Here is a 22,454-nt window from a genome sequence, read left to right on the forward strand (position 1 = left end):
TAGTATTTATGATGAGCCCAAGCCCCCATTTTTGTGACATTATTGCATTGGCATAATTTTCTATTAATAACATCTGTAAACATCAACAGAGAACATCAGAAGAAACTCAGCTTGTCCTCCTGGGATCCAGTGATGCAGCTACAAGCAGTCTACTTGGAAGTTATCTATCTACCTATCTTATCTATCTACCTGTCTAACATGTGTTGATTTACCATCTGTCCACTAATCTTTTAACTATAATCATTTACATATGTCTAGTTATCCATTAACCAGTTATCTACCTATAATTTATCCATTTCAATTATCGTCTGCCTATATATTTACCATCTCTCTCTCTCTCTCTCTCTCTCTCTCTCTCTATATATATATATATATATATATTTTAGGTATATGCACTATTATCATAATTCTCTACTATCTATCTATCTATCTATCTATCTATCTATCTATCCATCCATTTATCTACCATCTGTCTATCTATGTATCAGTATTTGCCTATCTCTCTGTTTGTACTCCTTTTCTCATCTACCTATATCAGTTATCAATCAGCCAATCAATCATTGTCTCTAGACTTCTATCATTTTTCACACATAGTCACCTCCCGTTGTAGGGATATGCTTAATGACATAGGAAATCATTTATGGTATCAGAATGATATAGTTATAAAGTATATGTGAAAGTCTCTGAGGAATTATGAAAAGATATTACAACTCATTCATGACAAAAGGCCTTCCATTTTAGTTTTATGAAATGCCATATTTTCCCACCAGCTGGGAAAAATCCTAAAGCTTTAATAATATATTTTGTTAGTATGCAGTGGAGGAGTGGGGACTCTCACACATTGCTGGTGAGAATGTACCTTGATGCAATTCTGTGTAGACAACGCTCACATTCCACCAATGAGAGTTTATACTGTAGATATCCTTGCAAGATGGATATAAGCGACGTAGTCAAAAGTTGGAAACCATCCAATTTCTACCAATTAATGACTGTAGAAATGATGCTGAACGTTTAAAGACTAGAACATTGTGTCCCTTGAATAAGCAGAGAAGCCCTCTGTGTGTTGGCACAGAAACATTTAAAGACATCTTGTTAAGATAAAAACAGGCTGTAGAATAATATGCACAATAACTTGCATTTTGTGAGACTATATTTGTGCTGACTCATATGAATATATCTCCTCAAAAAATGAAGAATAGTGTTCATCTGGAAGAATAGTCGTCAGTATATATGCGGTTAAGTTCTTGTCAACTTGACACAAACTAGAGATGTCTGAGAAGAGGGAAATTCAACTGAGGTTATGCCCCCCCACTAGACTGGCTTGTGGGAAAGTCTGTGGGGGCATTTTCTTAATTAATGATTGACATGTGAGGGCTCATTCCAGTGTGGGTGGTACCACTCCTAGGTAGGTGCTTCTGGGTTGTATAAGAAAGTAGGCCGAGGAAGCTCTGAGGAGCAAGGCAGTAATGAGTATTCCTCCACACTTTCTGCCTCCAGATTCCTGCCTGACATCACTGACTGTAACATGGAAGTGTAAGCTGAATAAACCCTTTCCTTTCCTATCTGCTTTTAATCATGATCTTTAACACAGCAATAGAAAGCAAAGTTAAGACATCAGGTTAGTTGGAACAAGAGTCCATAGAGCTTAGAGAGTCACAGGAACTTCTGTTATACTTCATAATATGTTTATCTTTTAAAAGACAGAATAGAATTGTAACTGACTTTTTGGAAGTGAACATCTACACATGTGCATATTTTTGAGGCCCCAAGTCTCCTGTCCATGAAGACAGCATCAGCAAGGGTTATGTCCTTTCTAGAGACAAGAATGTGTCTTATCTTTCTTTAGCTAGTTGGGAAACCTCAAGGTAAAATGACTCATAGAATTTAGCAAAGCAAAACCTAGAGGTCTGGCAGGTGCCAGAATAGGTGAGGATCATTCTGATGTGATTTGTTTAAAGGCAGGTTTCTGTAAGGAACATCATCATAGACAGAGGCTATACATCAGAAGAAAATTTCTCTTATTTATTCTGGGTAGAATATTTGGTTTATCCTGGAGAAAACATCTTCTTAATAGCTTGCAGCAATAAGAATCTTTGTATTACATTTAATTTTAGGTTGAAAATATGAAATATACAGTGCCCAAAGTAACAGATTACCTATTCTTACAACTTTAAGCAAACACAGATGCTACAACTATCAAGTTCAAGAAGTATAACCACAGCATCCCATCAGGGGCTCCTCAGGTGCCTCTTCTCCATCATACTCATGTCCACACTGCCCCTCAGCAGCTCTCCAGATGCCTCTTCTCCATCACACCCCTGTCCTTTCTGCAGGAGAAACTGTGACCTTTGCTTATAGGGTGTCAATCCCGTCCTGGAATTCAGTATTCGCCCAACTCATTAGATATTTCAAGAATGTCATTTTGCTATGCTTATTCTAGGATTTTATAAGAGCCACCCGTGGAGCTTCATTTTGCTGATTTTATTAGTGATACAGGGTGCATCATTAAACAAATATTCTACTGATGAACATATAAAATCTCTCCAGCTTAGGTGAGTAAGAATAACGCCAACCTGAGAAAGATGTTCTATGCATTCAGCTCATAGATGCATGAGCTTTGCTAGGGTAATTACCACTGAGAGAAATTTCTGGGCACGTAGAGTTTCTGTTTTCCTAGATACAATTAGAACAGTTTACAATGTGATTTTGCAAATTTATATTTTTTTCTAGCAGCTAACAAAAGTTTTCATTATTTCCATCTTTGTAGAACTTAAAACACTCAAGTTGGGTCAAGCCATCAGCTAGTTTGAGGGTGTGTGTCATGACCTCCTTATGGTTTGAATTTCTGTTTTTCATGCACACTAAATTAAATCTCTCTCTCTATACCAATTGAATATTAGAACTTTCTTTGGAATGTGGATGTTTAATACTTAGCCTATTTTTTCCCTGAGCTACCCATCTTTCACAGTTCTTCATTGAATTTGTATATTATCAAAGGATCTGCATGATGAATGTTAGCTTTGGAAGTTCACCATATAGTCAGGAGGCATTTATGATATTTTACACAATACTTCTATGTAATTAATTTCTTGGTATAAATGATCTATCAGAAATTGAGCCTTAGTATCTGCTTTAGCCTCCTGTCTACCTGCCAGCCACCTGACCAATGAATGTTGCTAACATCAGCAGTCAGCATTCATTAGATCCTTACCACATGTGGGACCCTGGGCTCCACCCTTCGTGTGTGAGGACACATAGTCTAGTATAGAGGAGAAGGCATGGAAGCAGAAGCCTGAGTTGGGTGCTCACTTTTGCAGCCACAGTCAAGAAGCAGAATGAGATGAATGCCCGTGCTCAGCTTGCTTTCCTTTTTAAATTCAGTCCTGGATCTCAGCCCATGGCTTGGTGCCACCCATATTCAGGCTGGGTCTTCCTTCCTCAGTTAAACCTTTCTGGGAATGCCCTCCCAACCTAGAGATGTGTTTTCGTGGTGAGCCTAAATCTCATCAAACTGACCATTAGGATTAGCTATCATACTTACTTCTCCCAATACTTCTTTTTGGAGTATACTAGCAGACTCGAAGCCTTAAAGCAACTGAGTCTTAATGATTGAAGTGGAAAGTGATAAGGCTGGGGGATGATCTCGTTGAATAGGAGCCACCTGTTCATCCTAATTATTCCAATGCCTCAAAACAGAGTTTCCATCTGATATCAACTTTAGGATTATTAGGACTATGGAAAGGACAATCATTAGTCTAAAAAAAAGAGAATATAAACATGTTAAAATTTAAACCTCTAGAAATATAGCATAATACATTACAGAGGATACCAGCATACAAAAATAGCACTTAATATGGAAACTGTTATGTACTTGGATTATGTTTGTATCATAGTAAATGTATGAATGGATGGCAAATCAGATTTTTTAAACTTAGTATTAAAAAATAAAGGTGTTATGTATATCTCGAATAAATAATCTCAAATGCTCACAACCCAGAGTCATGTTTTATAAGTTACCTATCTTTCCATTAACCATCAACTTGACAAAACCTAGAATCACCCCCCCAAAAAAGATCATGATTAAGTCATTGTGTTTATAAAGTTGACCTGTGTTTTGAGGATTGTCTTGATCGCCTTAATTGATATGGAAGGGCCCAGCCCACTGTGGGAAGCACCATTCTCTAGGCACATGGTGGAGCTATATAAGACAGCTGGGTATGAGAGAGCCAGAGAGGGGATCAGCAGGCAGTGCTCATCTATGATTCCTGCTTTAAGCCTCTGCCTTGAGTTTCCTCAATGATGTACAGTGACCTGAGAGCGTGAGCCGAATAAACCCTAGCCTTCCCGAGCTTCCTTTTGGTCAGTGTACTTTATTATGGTAACAGACTGAAATTAGAACAGTGACCATGTAAAATAAACAGTGACAGCAAACCAACCCACACAGCCCGTAACACCTCCCTCTGAGTTCTCAAAACCAGAGAAGATGACAGTCCCCTGCATTGTGTTGAGTCTCAAAGGAAATTTCTAGTTATTAATAAACACAAATCAACAAGATGTTCTCAAGCAAGTCTCTAAGTATCCCTGTTTGTTGACTAAAATCCCACAGTTGTGTGGGAAGAGAAAGCTATTCAGAGTTCAGCTTTAAATTTGTTATAAGAATAAAGAACTCTCGTGTATTTTGAAAGGTAGCTCGGTTTTGTTTTTGTTTTTATGAGGAATTTTAACAGAGGTTATTTTCCTCCTTGCTTAGAGGAAAGTTGGCTGGGTCCTGTTCACAGGTCTGTACAGTCGGTGGAGCCATACTCTTTGTCCCACCGAGACTTCGCCCATATTTGTAGCTTCTCCAGAAAGACTGATTTTACAGCATCTCCTTATAGGCTGAGCATTCGCCCTCCACTGCTTGATGGATTAGATTTCTTTGTCAGTATCTGGAGAGTCATGTCTCAGTCTTAAGCATTACTTCCTGGCAAGGCACTCTTCTATGCTCCATGTAACAGACACACCAGAGTGGCATTGTGATAGGCTTTGGAAGTCTCAGATCTAAGTGGCATGACAGATACCATGCTTTATCTTAGCATTTAGTAAATTTAAAGGCCACACAATTACACTGTTGTCCAATGAATTCGGTTCATAATTCTTGTTTGACATTTACTAATTTACAATGTGAGATATGCCTCATTTCATCTGATACTCATGACGATTGTTTACAGGAAACGATGTTTTATTACCTTCCATTGGAGAAAAGATGAGATGTTGGGATTCTTGCCTGTGATCACACAGTAGTGGCAATTCATAGTTAAAATCTCAGGTCTTCGGTTTCTAACATCGGTGCTGTTTTTGATTCGAATAACAAGTCTGAGTTTGGAGGACTTCAGTGAGTTTTCCCAAAGACCCACTTTTATTCTAGCTCTCTCAGTCCACAAAGATGGATGCTTATACAAATTTCATATCACCCTTCAGCCAAGTGGAACAAGGTAAAGAATAAGAAATTTTGGTGTTGCCTCCAGGGCAAGAAGCATTAGGGAAAATTACTAAGACATCTTGAAAATGACTGTCTGTGACCAGCCTTCCTCCTATAAGTCAAGCAGGCCTGTGTGTGTGTTCTGCAGCCCCTAGACACTAAAAGGCCTTCCATGCTTGCATCTGATCGGGATGTCTCATTTCTCACACTGTGAACTCCTGAAAGGGCTTTGGATTGATGCTTCCCTAGAGGCAGCTTATGGTCTAAGAGATTCAAGGGCAGTGACATTGTTTAGGAGGAAGAAGTGGGGCAGGGAGTGGGGGCTGTGGTCTATAGGTAAGAGGGGTAGTCTACAACATGTGTGCTATGGTACCAGCTACCACATGAGCAATGACCATGAGGAAATTGCAGACAGTGTGAAACACATGCTGTAGAAGGATTGTATCAGAGGGGAGAGGAGCAGGCCCTTGTTGAGAGAGACTGGAGTGGAGACATTCCCACCTTCCAGCATACTGTGCCTGGCACAGTGACATCACCGAAACACAGAAACATCTATGACAAAAGGCCCAAGAGAGATGGTGAAACACTCCACTCAAAGGGTCTGATGTTCCAGGAACATGGGATGTACCTGTCATGGCAACTAGATCCTTAAGTCTTTCACAGTATTGGAGGCAGCATCCCCCAATAGTGGTAGATGTATCGACACCGTGTCAGAGCATGGATGTGAGGAAGTCAGGTAGACATGTGTGAAATCGTCACTGATACAAGAATACAGAAGAAACGAGGAAGAGGTCAAGACAAGGAAGGTTCTGCACAGCACAGAGTGGCTTCCAAGCCGATCACAAGACTGGCAAATCTCTACTCACGCTTTCTCATAACTCCTGTTGGGATGCTCTGGCCACTCAATCATGCACACGACTCGGCTGGGCATGGTCTCTGTGGTGGAGTAGTAGCCCTGTGGAAAGGCCAGCAGGAGAGCCAGGACCCAGATGACAAAGATGACCACTTTGGTAGCAGTGGCCGACAGCCGGGGCTGGAGAGGGTGAATGATGGCCATGTATCTGCAGTACAGAAGAAAGGATAACATTCTGTCATTATGTGCTTCTCCTGCCCATAGAAATTCCCAGAAACCCACTGGCTTACAATATTTGTGTTTGTCTGTGTATAGAGGCCAGGAGCCAACCCCGATGTCCTTCCCCTGAAGCCATCTCTGTAGTCTTTTGAGGTAGTCTCTCTCTGGTCTCCGGGGATCACCAATTAGGCTAAGCTAGCTGGCCATAGCTAAGCTACAGGGCTCTGCCTGACCCTGCATGCACAAATGCTGGAATTACAGGTGTGTACCATCATGTTCCAACTCTTCCACATTTATTCTGGGGACCAAATTCAGGTCCTTTTCAGGGTAGGTGGGGGAGAGCTTGAAGGCTAGCTCAGAGTTAAAATCTCATGCTCTGTAACTCTAGATACGGAAGTTCAGATCCCAGCACCTATGCAACAAGCTGGCTGTCTCCACAAATGCCTGTAACCCTACGTCCAAGGGGATTAGGTGGAGGATGATTGTTGGGACTGGCTTCCACCCTGGCCAAGTTGTGAGCTCTGGATTCAGGAGGGACCCACCTCAGTGGACTAACTCAGGTCCTCCCACTTGCGGAAGAGGCACTCAGCAACTGAGCTCTCTCCTGCAGCCCCTCTTAGTGATTATTTGCAAGTATTGTCTGAACTATTTTTTATAGTCCTAGCCTTAGACTATCTGACTTAGGACACACAATGCTAAAACCTCATAAGGAATGTCAGATAGATTTTTTTTAAGTTGGGAACCCCCTTAGCAATGTTCTAAGAGGGAGTTTCATTATTGACATGACTGTAGTGCATGCCTGATGTCCAAATATGTGTCAGCAGCTTACAAAATGAGACAAATGGCATGTTGTAAGTACTTCCAACACCAAGAATTTTATCCTTGAGGCTAGAAAGATGATTCAGTGTTTAAGAACCCTTACTGTTCTTCCAGATGACCTGAGTTTAGTTCTTAGGACCTGCACTGGATGGCTCAAAACTGACCATCACATCACTCCAGCTCCCAGGAATCTGACGCCCTCTTCTGGTCTCTTTGGGCAATTGCATTTGTATGTACATACACTCATGTATATACACATACATACACATAGTTAAATAAAATAAATAGGAAAAAAAGGAATTTTGTCCCCCTTTCCCTCCTAGAGACATAGATTGAACCCAGGACCTTGTTCTTGTCAGGCAATTGCTCTCTACTGAGCTACATCCTCAGCCTTCTCTTTTGTGCTGTTGGGATTAAGGGACAACATTGATAGGAATACGGATAAGCACTACAGAAGAGGTCTCAGTCTGCAAAGCTGTGCTATGATGGTACCATGAGGTGACATGGCCTTGTGACCCTGCAGCTGTCTCAGCTTCTGGGAGCATGCAAATACTCTCAATACCGATTAAAAGGCTGGATGCATTTTCAGACCATGTCCTTCTCTGACAGAGTGTAATTGCAGCTGGTTTAAGAGTTCTAATGCAGCATTATTAAAGATTAGCGACAATCTGGGTGTATAGTAAGAGCTCAGCTGGGAGAGTGGCATCAGCTACCACCGGGGGAATGCAGGGTGAAAACCTGAGGAAATCCTAGACACACTGTAAAACACAGATCTCAAAGGGATTGCACCAGAGGGATGGGGGAGGGGATGGGAAGGGAAGGGGAGGGGTAAGAGGAGAGGGAGGGGGAGTTCATGGCTCTGCTCCACTAGTAACTTGTGAGAGCTTTTGAGATGGAGACATGCCCACCATGTGTCATCCATAGGTACTGGGACCTGAACTCCAGTCCTCATAGTTGTAGAGAATGAGATCTTAACACAGACATTTACATTAGGATTCATAACAGCAGCACATTTACAGTTATGAAGTAGCAATGACAATAATTTTATAGTTAGGGGTCACCACAACTTGAAGAACTGTATTAAGGGGCCACAGCATTAGGAAGGTTGAGAACCACTGGTTTAGAGAATCAGCAATTTTGGGAGTCCCCTCACACGTGTGGTGTAGATTAAAAGATGTCACCCCGATAGGCTGTTCCTCATAGCTGAAGCTTCTGAGATGCCACAGAGATCTGAGGTACAGTAGATATGACAATCTGTACTTCACGTTACATAACGATCCTGCCTCTCCCTTAGGAAAGGTATCTCCTGGTGAATATTTTTTTTTTTTTTTTACAAATTTTATTGATCCGCTTATTTAAAATATACATTTTCCCCTCAGAGTGGGGATGGTATTTTATATCCATTGGGGTCTAAATATCTGACAGGCAGGCATTTCTGGTTTCTGAGGGACAGAAGGTCCGATGCAGACTTCAGCCGTACACAAACATCTGTACAGCTGTCAGCTGCCTCCACACAACCCCCTGTAATTGTTTTACTGTATTCTCTTGTCTCTCAGGAACTCTGGTCAAGGACTGGAGCTAGGTTACTAGTAGAGCCATTTCAGTCAGGATGAGCTTCAACAGTTCCTGCCAGGCACCTGCTGGATGTGGAACACAGGCCTTCCCTGAGGAAGCTACAAGCATCTCTCTCCGGGGGAGCAGGGGCAGTCACAAACAACCACAAATGACAGCAGCAGAAAAGTGACATCAAGTGGCAATTGGATCAATCCCTCAACACCTTAAGGATGTTGTGGGGGCAAGGAAGCCTCCGAGTAGTAGGTGTTGTTAAAGATTTGGGCCAAGCCTGGATAGCATCCTGCTCTGGAACCGGAAGTGCTTGGAGCTGTCTCCTCTTCTGGGTTGGGATTAAGTCTTTCATTCTGGAAGTTTTGATAGACTGATTTGGACAGAGGCTTAAAATTTTAGCTTTCAGTTGTCAGTGCTGGGGTCTGGGTTTCCCTTTTCTGGGTTGTACGAACAAGGACGGTGGCAGTGCTCTGCTGGGGAAGCAGGATGTTTGGAAGATGTCTCAGGCTTGCCTCTCTATAAACATTAAGAAGGGATGATGGGGTTGCAGAGGCGGCTCCGTTGGTGAAGCAGTAAGTATGAGGGTTTGAGAGGGAGATCCGCAGAAGCCATATTAAAAAGGGGGCGGGCATGATGGTTCACACTTGTGATTGCCAGCATGGTGAAGTGAAGACAGGGGAATCTTTGAGGCTACCTCAGAGAACCTGCCTCAGAAGCAAGGTGAAAAGATCCTGAGGAGTGACCCCTGTGTCTGACCTCTGGCCTCAACATGCACACACACAAACACACATGCACCCCTACCCAATAAATAAATAAAGTTACAAAGTTTAAGAAGAAAGAAGTGAATCCCCAGGAATTCTGCATTTTTCATCAAGATTTCCTTCCCCGACTCCAAAGCAGTGGTGGAAGCCATGGAGATGTCATATTTCTTCCAGTCCTGTGCAGACGTGCACCCTCACTGGTAGCTGTGCACTCCCAGGCTTTAAACTAGAGAGAGAGACCCACAGGGGAGTGTGCAGTAATTATAGCACCCTCTTTTAATATGATCTCAGATGCAAGGTTTTAATTTGCTTTTAACTCAGGATAAATGCTCAAGCTTAAATAAACGAATCCCATTGGCCATCCCCAAACTGGTGGTACACCACTTAGAATCAAATGTGACTCTGCTTTAGGGGGTTTGCACCAGTGTACTGGCAAAATGTCCCCAGATGGGTGGCAAAAAGCCGTATTTTATCTTTACTACAAAAATGGCTGCTTGGAAGCCCATTTCAGTCAACTCTGTGCCATTCTTTTAGACTAGTGGTCATTTTGGTGACAAATGAGTGAATTACCTATAGAAACTCCAAGTTAGCATCTAAGATTGGCTTTTAAAAATGCATGTTTTTGTTTGTCCAAACCTAGCTATGAATTTCTCTTGCTTCCTCCTTTTTCTTCTTCCTTCTCTGTCTGCCTCTGTGACTCTGTGTCTGTCGTCTGTCTGTCTGTCTCTGTCTTTCCTTTCTCCTCTCCTGTGGCTTGTGCAACACACTTTTTTCCTATCTACGCAGTGGTCAGCCTCAGTTGAACAACCGTATGACATGTAGGTACTTTCTTCCCTACGTTACATTCCTAGCTTGTGTCACATTAACGTACAGTGCATTTATCCGGATCCGCCCTCAAAAACTCTTTCTTATTTGATTATGAGATATTACTGTGCAAGTGCTTCAGGCCCTGGGAAAATACACTTAATAAATATTTATTGACTGTTCCAAGCTCATGGGACACCAAGACAGCCAATTAAATGTCTTTCTGCCTTATGCATTAATCACCAGACTGCCAGACCCAGGGGTCCAGAGGCTGCGAGGCGTGTAGGTTATGTTCTTGACTTCAGGTTCCTCTGCCTTATAGAAGCCTGTCGACTCTTATTGGAGCTGTGTGTGACCTCCTAGCTGAAACCTGGAGGTGCAGTTCCTTTTGGTGATAATGCTTTATAAAAGGAGAACCCATGGAAGCATCTGTTTAATCTGGTAAAGCTGCATATTTTTGTCATGGATAGAAAGACCTTCTTGTAAAAAAGAATCCTCTTCTCTCCGGCAGCTCAGTCCACATGACTTCCTGTTAGTCTAGCCCAGACCACTGGACAAAGGATTGTCCCCAAACCAAGCCCTTCACTTGCAGTCAACTCAATCACCCCTCACTGTTTCCCAGCATGGCATAGACCTCCTTTAAAGAATTCCATGTCCCTGAGTTCAGATGCCCAGAGATAGAACAAGGCTGTAGATCAAGGGTTAGCAAACTTCTATAATAGTCGGAAAGCAAATATAGGCTGCAGAATCCATTGTCTTTTTCATTGCTACCCAGCCCTGCTGTTGTGGTATCAAAACAGCCATAGATGGGAAAGAAACTATTACTGTGTGCCAATAAAACTTTATTTATACGGAGATTGCGGGCTGGATCTGAGCTTTGTTGTTTATGGAGAGTGATGAATAAGAGGAATTAGAACAACAGGCATCATCTTTAGAAACACTTTTCACCTTTGACAGGGAATATACAGGGTGAAGTCGAGTCTGTCACCAGGAGAATGGTGATCATCTGCGGGTCACTACTCAGAATCCTGTCCCCATCTGAGCACATGGCTCTCTCAGGGGAGGACCATTTTGATCTCAGTCTTTTCCTGTCTGGCTCTGGCTCTGTCCACAGCCTGGCTCCACCATCCTTTTGTGGAAGAATTTGATGGCCATCTTCAGTGCTGTAGGTTCCACTCCTCATGTGCTGGCCCCAGCTCACTTCTCTTTCTATTTGCCTGTCTGTCTCTCCCGTCTGCCTTCCACAGAAGAGTTCCCTTAGTGCTTGAGACCTAGTAATATTCAGTGAAAATTAACTGAATAAGTAAGTATGCAATGTTTTTGACATACAGAAGGGACCCCTTAATTAGTTGAATAAACTCAAATTTAAAACAGAAGCATATGCTATAGCTTTATTATTCCCAATCTTAACAGGTACATGACTGTTAAATGAGAAAAATCGTTGTTCAAAGTATTTTCTGTTAGATAGATAGCCAAGATCATCCTGTAGGAGTGACCCCACTGGTCCCTAGTCCTTGAATATTCCTATCCTTTGATTTTCAACCCTTTGACAATTTTCAGTATTGTCCATTGACTAACACGTGCATGGACAGTTTGGTGGGAGCCACACAGGGGTCATCTTCTGCTAGGTCATCTCTGGGACATCTTTTCTGAGAAAGAGCGCCCCACCTTTCCTCCTTCCTTCCTTCTCCCATTGCAAAGGACACAGCTCTCTTCACTAGAGGTCATTATCATTTCATCAGCTAAGAGTTTGATCTGGGACATTAATTTTATGAATGAACTCCAGAGATTTAAATTAGAAAGTTGGCATGACTTTCTAAATTAAATTTCATAAAGCAATTCACTCTTTAGATAAACTCAGGCACACATACCTGTATCCAAAGAGGCCTTTGGCTATCCCTCAGAGGTAGTACAAAGCTCACAGACCATGCAAACATTTCCAGAGCCTCTCACATGGGGACTTATTCTGTGCCCATTCTATAAAGCCCATGTTTCTCATTCCAGTGGTCCATCAATGACTTACTTCAAACACTGCCAGCAGATAGGAGGGACACTACTGGTAAGAACGAAAGAAATGGACATGAGGCAGATGGGATTGCTAACCTGTGACAGTCTCGGGTAAAGTGAAGTGAAGGACAGATGCAGCCTACTGTTGCCGGAGATTCCTGCTTTGTGTGTGGTCCAAGAAGGCTCCGTGGGGTCCAAGGAAGAGTCAGATAAAGAGTTCCCAGGCCACTGGGGAACACAGTATCTATTGTAGGGAGCAATGAGGAGCTGATCTGAGATCCCCACAGGCAAGGGACCTGTTCTAGAGCCCATTTCCTAAGCCACTGACATCTGTAGAAAGCTCTCCATCCTTTAAACATGCATGCTCAGGCCATCCTTTTATCTCTAGGAAAACAATTTGAGTTGCTTTAGAATTGTATACCCTTCAACTGACTGCTCTCCCACGTTCCTGTTAGCTGTGCTTCCTTATTCTGCCCAAACCTTCTGTCTTATGGGAGGATAATTTATGTTCCTGTTCCTATCACTAGACAGTCTCCATCCCCAAGACACTGTGCACACCCATCTCCTAATCTTCTGGGCGACTTGGGTAATCGACAAAAGCTTGCCTGGTTGCCAGGTGACTTTCCCCTTTCAGCAGCTTCGAGCCACCAGCTCCCTGAAGAGCACACAGACCAGTCTGAAAAAGGCAGAATGCACCGGGCTGGAGGTTTGAGCTGTGTGTCTTTTCCTTGAGTACTCCCCCAAAGCTATTTTGGAGTGTAAGACAGAAAGCCGAGATGGATAACCTGCTCTGGTTGGGAAAATGTAGAAGGCGACCCCCTCAGGTGACAAAGGCACCCAAGACTAAAGTCGGATGTTATTGATTGGGAAAAGGCAATGAAATCCCAAACCAAGCCAAGTCTAATCTGAGCCTCTGCCAGCAGCGGTGGGCCAGGCACCAATGGCAGGAGCAGCAGCTTCTGCAACGCACAACAGGAATCTCCTATCTTCTATGCGAAAAAACTTATTTTTTTGTATAATCCTGTTTACAATGAAGCTTGTTATCTTGCATAATAACTTAAAAATGAATAAAAATAGGACAAATTGGGGTGGAAGCTTGGGAGATGGCTTAACTGGGTGCTTGCTGAGAAAGCATGTGTATCTGTGCCTAGATCCCCAGCACCAATGCACAAAGCTGGGTAAGGTAGTGGTGTGTTGTGTGTGTCTTCTGGGGAGATACGCAGATTCCTAGAGCTCACTGCTTAGCCAACCGAGCCAGGAAGCGCTCAGCTCAAAAAATAAAGTGGAGAATAATCGAGGAAGACACTTGTTGATCTCTGGCCTCCTATGCACTTATATTCACACCCGCAGGCATACCGGCCGACATAAGCATGCACACACACATGAACCACACACTCACACGCACAGAAGAACAAAGCTCACACCTTAGATGCGTATGAAAATATCAAAGTGATAAATTGTCTCCTGCACTAAAATATAATGCAAAAATAGGATAAAAATAAATCCCCTGCCTCAGGGTTGGCTTGAAGCTGAGGGCGGGGAGCTTAGGTAGGATGAGATGGCTTGGCCAGGTTTTGTTTTTAGCCTTTTTCCTGTGTATAGAGAACATGGAGAGATGTATTGTGGGAATGCACTAATAAATTATCCAATCACTGGAAATCATCAAGGAAGTTTTTCAAAAGTTTGCAGGCAGAACTATGCTATAACCCAGCTAGCAGAACATGCTGTAACCCAGGTAGACCACTTCTTGGCATGTCCCCAAAGGATTCTAGGTGAGGGATAGCCAGCCTTATGATGTTGGGACATAATTTTTTTCCTTTTTTTGTGTATTGGACAACAGTCATAGTTGTGCAGGAATGCATGTGACCCAAACAGCACAAGCCGGACATGCTACTCAAGTCAACACACCACAGAGACCTGCATACCCATGTGGATTGCTGAACTGTTCACAACAGCCAAGTTCCGGAATTGATCTGTATCAGACAATAGATGAACAAATAAATAAAACATGCTGTATATACGCAACAGAGTATTTTCATTTGGAAAAGAAGAAAATGAAATTATGTCATTTAATGGAAAATGGACACTACCAGAGATCATAATTTTTAGTGAAACAAGTTAGATGCTTAATGACAAAAATTACATGTGTTCTTCCACTTGTGGGTCCAAACAGTCTTGTGTGTATAACTGGGTGGTGATGTGTGTGTGTGTGAATGTGTGTGCATCTGCATTTACTGTCTGTGTGTGCAACCTTGTATGAAGTCCCAAGGTCCAATTCTGGTAGCATTCTCTATTTTCCCCATCTTAGTTTTTGAGACAAAGTCTTTCTGAATAGAGCTCACCATTTGGATAAGCCAGTGAGCACATGAGTCCTGGGGATTTACCTGTCTCCGTCACCCCCATCCTGGCACTGGGGTTTCAGATATGTGCATCCACGCCTGGATTTTGTGTATTGTTAGGAATCCGAACTCAGGTTCTCATGTTTATATAGCAAGTACTTTACCCACTGGGCCATGTTTCTAACACCTAAAGCACAAAATCATTTATCCATATATATATATATACACATATATACATATATATACATACACACACACATATATACATATATATACATACACACACACACACACACACACACACACACACACACATATATATATATATATATATATATATATCCTCTATTCACACATACTTGCATGATATATATCAGGAATGTGTGATTACACACACACACACACACACACACACACAGGACAGGAGAAGGGACACTAGGGAAAGGAGAAGACTAAGTATGGGAGAGGGAAAGGGTAGATATGATCAAAGTATGTAACACATGTGAAAGTGTTTCTCTATGAAGCCAGGACTAATATACACCAAGACAATCCACCAACAAAGGAGCAGCAGAGGGGAGTCAGGAAACGCCCCCTCCTCTGGTCTCAGTTTGAAAGTTCCTAGTCAAACAGCCAGCTGGCCCTTGCATCTCTGATGACTGCTTTTTACCCCCTTGGGGATTTCACACTTGAGTCAGGGATAGTCAGGGATAGGCACTGGGGTGTTAATATGTTCCTCACAGAAGCTTCTGCTTGGGCCTCATCCTTTCAGCCCTCAGGAGGATGCTACTGGGACACACTCTGCTTCTTGGTGGCACTTCCACTTGGAGACTTGGAACTGAAGATAAATAGGAAGTTTAGGGCACATCCAAGAGGCTCCATGCACAGAAATCTGATGGTCAACCTTAGCTCCTGAAGAAGAAGATGGAAAGAACGGACTCTGGAGTTTGCTTCCTTGGTATTTTAATTACTACTTGGGGAAGAGGCTATCTAGATTACCTGACAACGGAGGGAAGATCACATCTAGGATCCTTTTCCCTCTTGGCACTGTGCTCTGGAGCTCTGTCACTGTCAAAGTATTGAAGTACCTCTCTAGGTAGGACCACATTCTGTACCTGCAGCCTTGAAAGGCCTCAAGTCCCCAGGCCACGGGGTAGCAGGGCCCATGAGAAGCCTGGGAAATCATCAGTATGGTGACTGTGCTGAACGAGGAGACATCCTGATATGGCGTGTATGATTGACTTGGGTACCCTCGCACACTCTTGTCTTTTATTATCCAGTGTAATTCTACAATGATTGATTGACTCGTTAACTTCCTTGTTAAAACAAAAGTGGTGTTTTTGTTTGTTTGTTTAACAACAATAAGGTATAAGTAAATGAAAACTCATATTTAATGAAAAGCAAATCCTGGATTTCTGCTTTTCCGTAGAGTTTCTGATGAATGGGTAACAGACACACAGCAGTGAGGCTTTTAACTTCCATGGATCCAAAATGTTGCTACAGGAACTGAAAAGACAAGGGCAGTGAATCTGAATTGGCATTGGAACCAAAAAGCTAATAGGTGTGGAGGGTGAAAGGGGTGCAGTGGAGGCCAGAAGTCAGCCGCAGATGCCCTTCTGCAGGACTGTTCTCCACCTTGGCTTTGGAGACAAGATCTATTACTGAAACCTGAGGCTCTGGGATTCGACTTGGTTTCTGTCCAGTGAGTAATAGGCATCTACTTGTCTCTACCTCCTCATCTCTGGGATTACAAATTCCAGACAACCTGGCTTTTTCTGTGGGTCCTGGGGATTGAACTTGGGACCTTATGTTTGTACAACAAGCACTTTTTTGACTGAGCCATCTTCCTAGCCATGCAGGAAGACATGGCAGTCCATGCTCGTGAATCCAGTGCTCAGAAAATTAAAGCAGGTGAGTCAGAGGGAAGGACTGCTGCATAGAGGGGCCTTGTTTGCTTGTTAAGGGTAGTTGTTCCTAAAGATGCCAAGATGCTGTTCATAAAAAGGGCAGGGAGCATTCACCTACCTAGCTGAGAAACACTAGTTTTTATTTAGATGAAAGAATTAATCTCAGTTATTTTCAATTTCAATTTTCCTGTTGCATGTACAAAAGGTCAAGTCACAGCTATTACTCCGTTGGCTCAGTTAGCAGAAGAACTCGCCAAACAGCTAAATGATTCTAATTTTATATCAGAGTCATCAGTTGTTTTTTTTTTTCAAATAGAAAAATCAGCTCATTTCAATGATGCTTCAGTTCTCTTTTAATCCAATTAATTCTTGGATTCAAAGTTTTTGGAAGGTGAAACAGCTGGCTGTCATTGTGTGCGCCATTAAGTTCAAACTTCAACAGTGAAGATAAAGTCATTTGTTTTTCTGCCGATGAATACAGTGTGTCAAAAATTTTGTTTTTACTAAATTAAGAAAGCCTGAGACATAAATAAATTTTAATGTCACTAGGTTGTACACGTAATTTGAAATAGTGCCAAACAAGCTGATGTTTTGTCAACTGAAATAGAAGCTATAGTGTTGAGATTTAAAAAAAAAAGTATATTGGTGTTTAGAGTAACTGAACTAATTTATTTTTGTAATAATTTTTATTTAAATTTAACTTCTGACTCAGTTAACACTTCAAATGTGTTTGAGCCTTTGACAACTTTCTGTGAATTACACTTCAAATGTATTTGAGCCTTTGTTCACCTTCTGTGAATTAACTCAAGTAATGAAATTGATACTGGTTACATGTTCTTTAAAATTAGCCAAAGATCTCTACTTAAAATGTTTTAAATGAAGAACTACAAAATATTGAATTCTGAATGAATTATGATTTTTTGCTAAAGGTTTATTTTTGTTTTATATGTCCATGCCTGAGAGTATGTATGTGCACCCAGATGCACCCAGTGCTTGCAGAGGCCGGAAGAGGGCATCAGGTACCCCTGAAGCTAGAGTTAAAGGCATTTGGGAGCTTCCAATGGAAACTGAACCTACGTCTTTGAAAGAGTAGCAAGTGGTCTTAATCACTGAGCCATCTCTACAATCCTATAAATTATTATTTTTGGATACAAACATGGCAACAAATGTATCAAAATGTGTCCCTACAGAGACATGAGGAGAGTTAGGCAGGAAATGCCTGTATTGTTTAGCATAGTTTAGTTTTTAAAATTTAGGAACTATTTTGACTATTTTGAAGACTTTTTCAATGGATTTCTTGTGTCGGTAAGTCACTCTCTGTATCAGAGTGGAGAGGTATGAATTAGAAAATCATTTGGTTTTGTAGTATTTAAATTTGATAAGATATTCAACAGAGAATATAGAGATGCCTTCTCTACTGAGACAATTTAGTTTTATATCCTTAGCTTTATCCCTTAAATTTAAGAAACATTTAAAACAATTCTTTTATATATATATGAGTATTCACCAGCTTGTACATACAAATGTTTGTGCACCATGCTCATGGCCCACGGAAGCCAAGAGTGCATTGGATACCCTGAACCTGGAGTTATAGATGGTTGTGAGCCACCACAAAGGGCAGGGGACCAAATCCTAGTCCTCAGAAAGAGCAGCAGGTACTCTTAACTGCTGAACCATCGCTCTAGCCCCGAGTGGTGTCTTGTACTGCATGGTCTGATGTCTGTTCTGCATTTGGATAATTTTGGGATTAACCTTCCAGCTCACAGACACTTCAGGATGTAGTAATTGCTTGTCTATTGAGCTTCTACATTTTAACTATTGTTGTACTTCCTTTTTGTAATTTTGATTTGCCTTGCACTTTAGATTTTGCTTGCTTACCATGCTTGGCTTGTACACTTATCTGAGAACCCTCTTTCCATACCAGACTCTTAGGAACGAGGTCTGTTTTTCTCTATTGAATTGAGCATGAAAATCAGAGATGGGTGGTTTTCTCTGCCGACATCAGACAGGTAAACCAATGGCTTCCCAACTCAAGGTAGAGAGTCGTCCAGCTCCTGCCTTTGAGAGACTGGATATTGAATAGCCCTTCAAGTGCAAGTCCTAGGCCTTCTCTTTCATCTTAATACTTCCATACAAGGTCACGATCCAGGTCAAGTACTCAGGATAACAAACTGACATTCCTGCTCTGGTCCTAGTCACAGAATGTTTGCCTTCAGCTCTCAACCCTTAGCATTCTCCCCTTTCTGCTAAGGAAGTGTATTCATATAAGGTGATATTTTATGGTGTGCAAGTCAGCATTTTTAGTTAACATCAAAAGCACCCACCGAGAAATAATCTTTTTTTCAGGGAGAAGTGTTGTTGACTTTTTATCATTTTTATTTTTGTTGTCTAGTTATTCCTGGTTGGGGGATGCTTTTGTGAACTGTGTATTCACAACTACTGGGTCCACAGATCTGGTTGCAGTCCAGACATTGGCATTGGCATTATTATTGAAGCATCTCCTGTCAGTCTCAATGTTGTTTAAAAATTGTTCTCCGTCACCTCTAATTGGTTAATAAAGAGCTGATCAGGCTACAGCTGAGCAGGAGAGTTAAGGTAGAACTTTAATTCCAGCGAAGCAGGGCGGGGGAGGGTCCCAGGTAGATTGAGGAGGGGAGAGGAATTGCTATGGGGTGAGGAGGTGGAGGGGAAGGACCTGGAGAGTCACCATGAACATATGAATGAAGAAGGAGGCCAGGGTCAGACCAAGATGCCAGGTAATGGGGCATGCAGCTGGAAAGCAGGCTGGGAAGTAGGTCAGACCAGCATAGTCAGGTTAGAATAGCTCGGTACGTGTCCAGTCACAGTGCTTGAAGCCTTTAATACTTATACCAAGTCTCCGTGTCATTATTTCAGAGAAACGGCTGGCATAGAAAAGCTCTGTACTTATACATAAATCTCAAGATGAAAAGAAAAGCTCGCCTGCACATCAGTCTTTAAGAGTAGCTTGCAGCTAGCATCTAGCCAATGCTGGCCTCAATCTTAACCACTTCCCTGTGTTAGCTTATCTATCATTCTCCAACTCCGAGGAAGGCTAATGTCAGACTCTCATTTGCTGGATGAGCTGAGACTCAGGTAAAATCAGCTCTCCTCTACCAAGTGGTGCCAGGGCTGAGGTTGAACTTGGCAGCTGGCCTCTGCTTTTAATCAGGAATGATCCAGGACTGTCATTCCCACTGCCAACAGTGGGCACAGCCTTCCTCTCTCTGCACACAGACATTGTGCTTTTCCATGGACTGATTTCCCATTGATTCATTCAGTGTGTCTTAATTAACCTCTGTCCATGTGTCAGAGCAGAGCGCAGGATGCCAATGTTCTGTAGGGATGGCTGTTTCGTGAAGACACACAGACAGACAGGCACACACAGACGCACACACACACACATGTGCACATGTGCACACACACAGACACACACACATGTGCACATGTGTACACATGCAGACACACACATGATGATGGCCACATGAGGTACTACCAGCCATGGAGAGGAGCACTACAATAGGAGCAGCAGGCAATATAGACAACAGGCTCTGTGGACATCCACAGGAACGTCAGAGAATCTTCTCAGTGGAGATGACACTTGAATTTGACCTGGAAGCTTAATTAGGTGAGGGCATGTACGGAAAACAGCATGTGTCATACTCTTGGTGCATGTGTGTGAGGGAGGCACATGCATGTATGTGTGCGAGCATGGATGTGAAGGCCAGAGGGGAGCTCACCAAATAGGTGAGGCTGCCTTGCCAGGGAGCTCCAGGGACAGCCTAAGTCCACTTCCCCAGCACCGGGACTATAAGTGCTTACTGCTATGTCTGTCCTTTTAAATGTGGGTTCTGAGGTTCAAAGTCAGGCTATTTTCCTGTCCCAGAAGAAGTTTACAGACCTCAAATTGACATCAGAAGGCTACCTGTGGTTGCTGTCCTCCTACCCCAATGGATACATCCTAACTAACTGAATCTCTCTTCCTCCACATTCTTTCTCTGAAGTTCCCTCCTCCTATGGCCCAGGAATCAGAGAAACCCTGACTACAGCCTGGCTTTTTTTCTCTGGGGTCTATAAGAAGGGACCTAGATGCTGCTTTGTGAGCCTGACCTCTCATCAGGCCCCTAGCCTTGTTGTCTGTCATTCTGTCTGTAAGTTCATAGTGTTAATAACTCATAATAAACTTTTTATCCAAAGGTACAGCAGCTTCAGTGTCTCCCTTGAGCCCTAGACCTGATTGATATCTTGCAAATATTGCATCCTTTGAAGCTCTGCATCATGTGACCAGGGAGAAGACAGAGAGCCTTGGTACCACCCACAGATTGATGGAGCAGCCCTTTCCTTTATCAAGCAGGTGGCAAGCAGCAGGCAGAGAGGCTGGCTTTGAGAGAGGCTACTGACTTTGCTTCTTGCTAATGTCAGTTGAAAACTAAAGAAGCAGGTTGGTGAGGAAGGGCAAGGTCGTGGGCCTGGGTGGAAGAGGGTGGATATTCAGAAGATATGAAAGATGCTGGAGTCAGGAGTAAACACACAGAGTGTCAAGGGGGAAAAAAGAATATTTCTAGAAAGTAAACATTCCATTGCTCTCTGCGTATTGATCACCCAGAGCCTGTGTGCACTGGTGAGGAGGGCCTTCCTGGTCTGGGGCCTCGAGCCTTGGATTCCCCTCCTTCTGCCTGAATAAAGCTATGATTTTCCTCTTCCAGTGTAGCTCTTAAAACAGCCTCTCCCGGTTGAGCTCCCTCCTTGCCTTTCCAAGACCACTTAATCTCTCTTAAAGTGGCAGCTCTGAATCGCTGTCTATTTTTCCTTCTGAAATGAGGGCTGTTGGTAGTTTCTGGGCAGAGTGAGTTAACGCTCTTCCAGCTAATTGACATGTCAGGTGTACTGCGCACACAGCAAGCGCTCACGTTGCCTTAGCGTTCGTGTGCTGTCTCCCCAGCGGTCACATAACTGACTCTCAGAGCCTTGGTGCCTAGCTTAAGCCTAGGGTACACAGGACACCAGACGCTTGAACCACCGTGCGGCTGGCTGGCTGGATCCTGGGCCAGATGCCCGAAGATGCGAAACCCTGAAGAGGCAGTGGCGTCAGCCTAATAGCTGCTGTCAAGGATGGAAGTACTCAATTACAGCCTAAATAGTATTTCATGAGGGAAAAAATAAATTAAAGCCATGCTACTCATCCCTCACTATCCAGTGATACAATTCAACAAAAATAATTGCTGAAACCTGGTGTCAGAACTGAGAAAGGGGTCCCAGTGTCTGGCCAGCTATACACTGGAATGAGTTACCTCCTGGCCTAGAGACCCCAAGACCTGGTTTCTACGTGGAGGAGTTTGGTGTCTGCCTCCTTTGTACCCTTGCTTCTCCATTCAGGGTTCTTTTCGTGCTCCTTGAAGATCATGTTTCTGCCAGCAGTTGGGAGAGGTTCTCAGAATCGTTATGAGGAGGAACCAGTGAGATGTCAGATGTGGAGATGCTTGGGATGGGAGTGTTACTGTCACAGAGAAAGGCACCTCCCCAAAGGAGAAGGGGTGGAGAAAGGCAGCGGCTCCGGGCCCATGGGCCTTGTGAATAGAGGGCTGGGCACACCACCCAGCAGCATCCAACCCAGTCCCTAAGACCCATATAGTCATCTGCACAGCCCTCTTTGATCCTCCTTGCTCTGTTCCTCAGGTGCTCCCTCTGGAGACACAGGTCTTA

The 22,454-nt window shown here is 43.0% G+C and overlaps 1 protein-coding gene across 1 annotated transcript in view; it reads right to left on the reverse strand.

Moving 5' to 3' along the window:
• Positions 1-22,454, reverse strand: part of Tacr1 (tachykinin receptor 1) — a 157,584-nt gene that overhangs the window by 62,613 nt on the left and 72,517 nt on the right. Inside the window, exon 3 of the mRNA XM_028762466.1 lies at positions 6,328-6,522. Coding sequence (XP_028618299.1) covers positions 6,328-6,522 — 195 coding nt within the window. The remainder of the gene's footprint in view (positions 1-6,327; positions 6,523-22,454) is intronic.

This window comes from Grammomys surdaster, unplaced genomic scaffold (genome assembly GCF_004785775.1).
Source record: "Grammomys surdaster isolate TR1022 unplaced genomic scaffold, NIH_TR_1.0 133, whole genome shotgun sequence".
NCBI classification, from domain to species: domain Eukaryota; kingdom Metazoa; phylum Chordata; class Mammalia; order Rodentia; family Muridae; genus Grammomys; species Grammomys surdaster.